At 33.2% G+C, this 8,345-nt stretch overlaps 1 protein-coding gene across 1 annotated transcript; it reads right to left on the reverse strand.

The window, feature by feature from the left end:
- Positions 1–3,719: 3,719 nt before the first annotated feature.
- Positions 3,720–6,202, reverse strand: LOC147382332 (uncharacterized). Its single transcript, XM_086426983.1, has 2 exons — positions 4,105–6,202; positions 3,720–3,936 (listed from the first exon to the last, which is right to left on the reverse strand). The coding sequence occupies exons 1-2, from the start codon at positions 6,185–6,187 to the stop codon at positions 3,800–3,802; spliced, it is 2,220 nt and encodes a 739-aa protein (XP_086283109.1). The 5' UTR covers positions 6,188–6,202; the 3' UTR covers positions 3,720–3,799.
- Between the last annotated feature and the right edge of the window lie 2,143 nt (positions 6,203–8,345).

The raw sequence follows: 8,345 nt of genomic DNA on the forward strand, positions 1-8,345 counted from the left end.
CTATCATAGTTGAAGTAAAATCATTTTCCTTTTCTTCATATTACTTGAAATATAAATTTATGGCACTTTTTTTTTTCTTGTCTCTATTCTTCTTGTGGTTTTATTCAAATGACCCACAAAGTTGTGAAAACTTTATAAATAAACATAGAAGTCTACAGGCAAAGGCATTACGAAAGAATCCAAGTTTCCATATCTGAATAAGTAAAACAAAAAATGAACAAACATAAGACTTCCACAAATGATACAATGTCTATCTTCTATGAACAGTGTGTTTTAACGTTATAGACACCCCAATTATTACCAAGAACACCCCACATCAAAACCAAATTTTTTTTCTTATATGGGAATTTTTTTTCGGAATGAGCTTATTTTTGGTGTGGATGATCTCTACACCGGGGAGATCATCCTCACCAAAAATCAGTCCAGTCCAAAACTTTCAACCCATATAAGACAAAACAAGATTGGGATGCCTTGATACCTTAGGATTTTTGCTGAAGTAAGGAATTATAGACTTTTTAAAATAAAAAAGAGATTTATCCATAAGAGGTTGACAATAAAGTTGAATAGATAAAAAAATAGTTTACCCTAAAGCTTGAAGAAAAATGGATTTTTGAGAGAAAACTCAAAAGAGTTTTTACCCATGCCAGTCATTTTTTTGTTAATCTTACAAATGAGACCATGGTCAAGGGGTATCTCAAATATTCACTATAGTATGTCAAAATCATTGTATCTTGAGGTGTCTATTACAACTTTTTTGGCCTATGTCTCTCTGGATACTCCATTTGCCCATTATATCAAGAATGGTAAAGTTCATAAAAACAACATATATCTTATTATAAAATTTAAACAATATTTTAGTTATCAAATGAAATAATGGAAATTATGTAATTTAGTTGAAAGTAAGGATTTTTTATTTTATTTATATTAATGCAATAAAGTAGCTCAAAAGACTTCAAAAGTATACAAAGTCAACATCTTCTACCATTCACAAAAAAGTCGTCATTTTCTACAAATGTCGTCGATGGTTAATGAGACAAGACTGGCGCTACCCACCAAGGATTAACTAAGATGGTAAGAATGACAGTGTTTTCTCCCCAAGTTGTACCTTCAAATCTTTATATGCCCCTTCACATAAAATGGCAACTCACTATTGTAACACTAACACGTGACAAGGTAGGATGGTTCGTGCCGCCCTCAAAGCAAAGCAAAGAAAGAGACAGGACTGGTGCTAGAAAATAATTATTATTATAATAATGAAATTAGATATGCTCGTTGAAATAAGGATTTATCTTTAATGCAATAAAGTATAGTTCTAGACACTCTAAAGACTAAAGAAAGCAAAGAAAGTGATCACCTATTATTAAGGTTGCTATTAAAGTAATGGGATGAGACCGGTGTTGGATAGCTAATAAGGCAATCACTTATTTTCTTCGATGCCTAATAAAGCTCTTCCCACTAAGATACCTTTTTTCATATCAGAATTATCAATGACTTATCCAGAGATAAATAATGACAATTGTATAATTTAATTAAAACTAAGGATTTTACAATAATGCAACAAGCTTACGGAGTTAAAGACCACAAAAGTTACAAAAAATCATATTCTTTTGGGAGGGTAAATTTTGGAATTGGGGATTGGGTTTTTGATCAAAGGTTTCTGACAACCCTCCAATTGTATTGGTATGGTCAGATTTCGTTTTCGTGAAAATAAATTTGTTCGACAGAACTTGAAAGTTGGAAAATTTTATAGAAACATGATTGATACGCGAGGAAAAATACTAAACGATTGTACTTAAGTATGGATTTTGAAAAAGATGCTAACTTTGCCTAATTTAACGTACAAGTAATAGGATTTTAATTATAAAACTACACCCATAAACTTCTATAACTATTAGGAAGGTTTAGAGGATCCCTACTTGAAACCTAGGCGAGCAACTTTGAAGAACATAGAAATCCTGAGCTTTTCTTTTCAGAGCCGTTAAAAGTCCTAACTTTACATATTCCTTCGAAGCTAACGACGAGACAGACAACTTCTTCTCCTATGATGAATCCTGTTGGGGTCTCTAGGTGTTCGAAAATTCGAGTGAAAGTTTATCGGAGGCTAGGGTTTTTCTAAGGTTTTTTTAGAAGATAGAACATGTTAATAGTGGAGAAGTTCTATAAATTATTGTGGTTTTAATATTTTTAATGTTAAAAGGTTGTAATGGTCATTACCGAATTTATGTTTAAGAGCTTAATTATCCTGTGCTCTGATTTTCGCAAACTCACAATCTATTTTGATTAATTTTTCGTTGCTGGTCCAATGGTGTAATTTTTTTTTTTTTTTAATCAAATTCCAATTCAAGAAATATTTTCCTATAAATTGACCAACAAATTTTCTCAAGATACGTGTTGAAAAATTAGGGTATTACAAGATACATAATAAAAAGAAAGAAGAGAAGAACCTAAGCCGAGCTCAAAGAAAAGTTATCCTTTAAAATGGTCTCTACTTAGTTAAAACTTATTCAAGTTTCTTAAAGGTAGAGTCTATGGTTAGTTGTGGCAGAAAACAACAACAGATTGGTATTTCTATTCAATATCTTTTTATAGGTTGAAAGAGATTGACACTTTTGAAGAAGATGAAGCACAAAAGGGCTAAACCCAAGATGAAAAGTTGTAGAACAATGGTCAACTAATTTCAATGGTTCAAAATTATGAGCTCAAAACCTTCTATATTGAGTAAACAAAGCAAAATAATATTTCTTTATGCATGAAAATGCGTCAAGGTGGGAAACATTTATCATCTTCAAATCAAATATTTTTAAGAATACCTCAAAACCATTGCTCAATTTTCTTCTTCTTCAGGAAATCTAATAATTACTTGAATTGTTAGTCTTGATGGTGAGAATATATAAAGATATTCAAGAAAAAATAATAATAAATCCGATTTAGTTGGTCAATATTTCTCAAATGAATTTTTTTTCGGGTAAGCAAGTGACAACTTTTTAATCCAGGTTGTAGAACCAATGCTCATTTTCCCCCCTTGCTTCTTTTGTGTGGCCCCGTGAGGGGCTTTGTAGAGCTCGAAACGGCCAACTATAAGCTCATGGCAGTCCAACAAATGACCCAAGCTAATGTGCAGTCTGATGGCCCAACAGGTGTTGCAGCCCCTAAGAAAATCCAAGGTACATACTACCCCATGTTTGTTTGAAAAAAAAAAATGTTGCTTAAGCAGATTGTGAATTCCATCATTTCTTACATACTACCCCTTGTCTTCTTCACCTTTTATCTCTAAATTACTCGCTAGCATTTCACACCTAAGCAATTCATTATTATGGACATGATAGCTTAAGATAAGCTAGACTTGTTATTGTTCAAATCAAACAAAATAATTAACGCTTTTTTTTTTTTCATGTTCTAATTTTTATGTGTCTTGTTTTAGTTGATTATTTGCTAAGGTGATCACAAACATTTCATCGTTGCAAGTAGTAACTCTAATTATTTGAGTAGAGTCTTGATCAGTGCAATTCATATCTATGAGATGACATAGGATATACTCTGTTTGTTGTTATGTAAGGCTGGATTATACTACAGATACAGAGTTTCTAATGACTTCTAGTCAAGCTCATGACATAATTTTCTTTCATATATTTTTCTTTTTTTTGATTGGTAAGATTAATTAGAGTCAAAAAGAGAACTTATTTTATTAACAAATGTTACCAATTATAACATCTTATGAAAAAAATTCAAATAAAAGCAGGCAGCAATGTTCATTTGAACAAAAGTGTTTTTTTACATGCTTTCTTCATCTTCCATTTGACTAGAGTCTGTGAATCCTCATCAATCTTTTGCCTTGCCTGCGTATTACCTCTTCAAAAGTCCTTGTGAGCCATCCATTTTCCATCCAAAAAATAGTATATCCGATTGCAACACCAATTACCACTCCACATCCATATCCTATCAACATAAATATTTTCCAATCAAATACACTTGAGTTCTTGAGTTCTTGGATCATTGTTGGTGGCGGCATCACATTGACACCTACGCATTTCCTCGACAATGGAAAATCACATAATCGTGGATTACCTTCATAAGAATCATTTGAAAATGTATTAAATTGTTTACCTTGTGGAATGCTTCCTTCAAGATGGTTTTGTTTTACGTTCAGCACAGCAAGGAAATTAAGAAGAAGTAGTTGCTGAGGAATCTCCCCTGAAAGCTTATTTTGAGATAGATCCAATGACTCAAGATTTTTCAAATTCCCTAGTGATGATGGAATGTGATCACTGAGGTCATTGCGAGACAAATTTAGTAGAATAAGAGATTTGAGATCTCCTATCACTTCTGGAATTTCATCTTCGAATTGGTTGTCAGAGAGATCCAAGGTGGCAAAGGTGGGCAAGATTTTGTTTAGTACCCTGTCTTGTCCTTTGTATGAGAGGGTCACTGAGATATGATAAAACTCATCATCATCTACAATATACTTCTGACCGGGCTCATTCCCTAGCACCATCATCATTGCTTTCCAGCTTTGAAAGTATTTTGCGGGCAAAGGACCTGTAAATCTATTGGAAGAAATATCTATGACATGCAACATTTGAAAACCGTAATCTGTTCGAGGATGTTCAATAGGACCATAGAATCTGTTGGATCTCAAAACAAGGACATGTAACAAAGGCAATACCTCAAGCCAAAAAGGAAATACATCTTGCAACAGATTATTTTCCAAATTTAGAACTTGTAGGCTTTTGCAATTAGCCAAACATCTTGGTAAATGTCCTTCCAAATGATTATGAGAGACTTCAAAGATTTCCATATTACTCAAATTACAAAATGATTTAGGAATTTTTCCAATTAAATCATTATGACTGAATTTCAAGAACAATAGATCTTTGCATCCACCAAGTTTGGCTGGTATCTGCCCACTTAGATTGTTTGCAGATAAATCTAAATAAGTTAGATGTGATAGGTTTCCAATCTCAACAGGTATCTTCCCTGATAATCTATTATTAAATAGGAACAAAAGAGTGAGATTATGGAAAGAGACCATGGAAATAGGCAAAGGACCATCGAGGTTGTTGAGTGACAGATCAAGTTCAATAAGGTTGGTGCAAAATCCAAGCTCATTGGGAATGCTGGAATGCAAGCTTGTATTCGAGAGAAATAGGGACTGAAGAACGCTAAGTTTACCTATGGAAGATGGTATGGGCCCACTAGTAAACGGGTTATTAGATAAATGAAGGTTTGTGAGGTTAGTTAGAAGGCCAATTTCGGGGGGTACCTTACCATTGAGCTTGTTCATTCCCAAGTAAAGGTCTTGAAGTTTGGTAAGATACTTGATTTCTGATGGAATCGGTCCTTCCAATGAATTATTAGTCAAGTTAAGGGATTGAAGTTTGGTAAGATACTTGATTTCTGATGGAATCGGTCCCTCCAATGAACTATCAGTCAAGTAAAGGGATTGAAGTTCGGTAAGATACTTGATTTCTGATGGAATCGGTCCCTCCAATGAACTATCAGTCAAGTAAAGGGAATGAAGTTCGGTAAGATACTTGATTTCTGATGGAATCGGTCCCTCCAATGAGTTATTACTCAAGTCAAGTTTTCGGAGGTTCTTAAGATTAGTAAAGAGTTGCACTGGAATACGGCCTGTTATAAGATTAGAAGACAAATCCAGATATAATAAGTTGGGGCAGTGAAAGATGAATGGGGGAACCTCATCTCCCAGTGAGTTAAGAGCGAGATCGAGTGTTGTCAATGATGCCATGCCCTTAAACTGATGAATCGGATCTGGATTCGTTAGATGGTTTCCACGAAGTTCGAGCCATTGTAACTTTTGTAAATTACTAAGCTCATGTGGGATCGCACCAGATAAGTAATTGTAACCAAGCCACAGAACTTTGAGATTGGGGAAGGCGGAAAAGTCGAATTCATCAAGTGTACCATTCAGACTCTGAAAAGAGAGGTCCATCCATTCGATGAACTCGAAGTAGTTGTCGCAACTGATTCCAGTCCAATTGCAGGGATTGGTGGCATCAGACCATGAATCCATAATAGATCCAGTCGAATTGAACAAACTTTTCTTCCATTTGAGCAAAGCTTGTGCTGATGATGATATTGTTGATGCAGAAGTAGTCTGTTGTTGTATTATAAGAAGAAAAGCAAAAGTGATCATCAGAAAGACAAATAAGAAAGTTTTGTTCTCCATATGTAATGTAATAGCCATGACTATCTGACTTGAATTGAATGACTCTCTCTCAAAAATCATATTATATTTATAATTATTATTACATGGAAGACAGAGAGAGAGAGAGAGAGAGAGAGAGCACAAAGTGTCTCTTACGTTTGACTAGGTATAGTACACGTTGTAACGTGTCTCTTACGTTTGACTAGAACACGTGTCTCATACTCGCGACTCCAAAAACTTACCTTGCTATGGGCTGTTTTCCAGCACCATACTCCTGTCCCCATCATTGTCAAGATTGGTACAGTTTATAAAAACAACATATATCTAATTAATTAATAGTATTGAATATTCTAAAAATAATAATTATTATTATTATGTAATATATTTGACAAATAAGGATTTTTTATAACGCAATAAAATAGAGCACTTGACACTCTACAAACTACAAAAGTCATCATCTTCTATCACGGACCTTATTCGAATAATGGAACGAGACTCGTGTTTGACGGGTAATAAGGACATTAATTTTTTTTCTTACTTCTATTATGGACCTTATTGGAATAATGGAACGAGACCTCTGTTTGACGGGTAATAAGAATATTAATTTTTTTTCTTACTTCTATCATGGACCCGTGTTTGACGGGTAATAAGGATATTAATTTTTTTTCTTACTTCTATCATAGACCTTATTGAAATAATGGAACGAGATCCCGTTTTTGATAGGTAATATTGATATTGCTTTTTTTCTTAATAAAGTTTTCTTTCTTCTATCATGGATCTTATTGGAGTAATGGAACAAGATCCATGTTTGACGGGTACAAAGGGTATTGCCTTTTTTTTTTTTTTTTTTCCTTAAAATCGTTGAGATCAATTATTAAAATTGTTGAGATTGATGATTTGATCTGTCGGTCTCCATGGGGAATTTCTTCCAATAGTTAGTCTCTAGATGATTGGCTCAATGCTAGCAATTGAGGAGTACCGACAATGGTCTCAAAATATGAGGAAAAACATTTATAAGAACCTAAAGAGCAAGCTATTGTTTTGAACTCTAAGAATTCAAAGGCACTTCAAGAAATTTTCCACATGACCCACAAAGTTGTGAAAACTTTATAAATAAACCTAGAAGTCTATAGACACAGAGACTGATATTTTTTTGGTGATGAGTTTCTACTTTAAAAGCATGACATAGGTAAATAAAAGGGCATTGGCAAAGTTGCCAGGCTTGCTAGACCCATAAAACCAAGTGATATAGACACCATTGAGATGTTTTGGAGCACAATTAATACGATTCTGTAATTTTTTGAGACTTATAAGAATCCAAGTTTCCATATTTGAATAAGTAAAACAAAAAATAAACAAACATAAGACTCCCATAAATAACACAATGTCTATTTTGTATAATTGTGCGGCGTATGCCATAATCACCCTATTTTCACATGTGAAAAAAGGGTAAATTTGACGCGACCGTTTTAAACTCTACATGAAAAAAATGTGACTTTAGTGACCTGGCCATCAAATTTACCCATTTTTTTATACGTAGTGATTGGGGAGTCCATTGCAACCTATTTGGCCATCATATCAAGAATGGTAAAGTTCATAAAAAAATCATATATCTAATTAAATATAATTTAATAATATTTTATTAATCAAATGAAATAATGGAAATTATGTAATTTAGATAGAAGTAAGGATTTTATTTTTATTTTTTGTTAATGCAATAAAGTAGTACAATTATCACTCTAAAGACTTTAAAAGTATAAAAAGTCATTATCTTCTATAAATGTCATTATTGGAGTAATGAGACAAGACCCATGTTGGTCAAGTCATATAATAATGACTTTTTGAAAAACTTTCCTTGCTATGGATTGTTTTGCACCATACTCCTGTCCCCATCATCCCAAGATTGGTAAGGTTTATAAAAGCAAGATATATCTAGTTAAAAAATATTTAATAATATTGAATATTCAAATAAAATAATGGTAATTATGTAATTTAATTGAAAAATAAGGATTTTTTATAACGCAATAAAGTAAAGCACTTGACACTCTACAGACTACAAAAGTCATCATCTTTTATCACGGACCTTATTGGAATAATGGAACGAGACCTGTGTTTGACGGGTAATAAGGATATTACTTTTTTTCTTAACAAAATTTTATTTCTTTTATCGTGGACCTTA

Source organism: Akebia trifoliata, chromosome 16 (assembly GCF_017979445.1).
Source record: "Akebia trifoliata isolate Shusen 1 chromosome 16, ASM1797944v1, whole genome shotgun sequence".
Classification (NCBI taxonomy): domain Eukaryota; kingdom Viridiplantae; phylum Streptophyta; class Magnoliopsida; order Ranunculales; family Lardizabalaceae; genus Akebia; species Akebia trifoliata.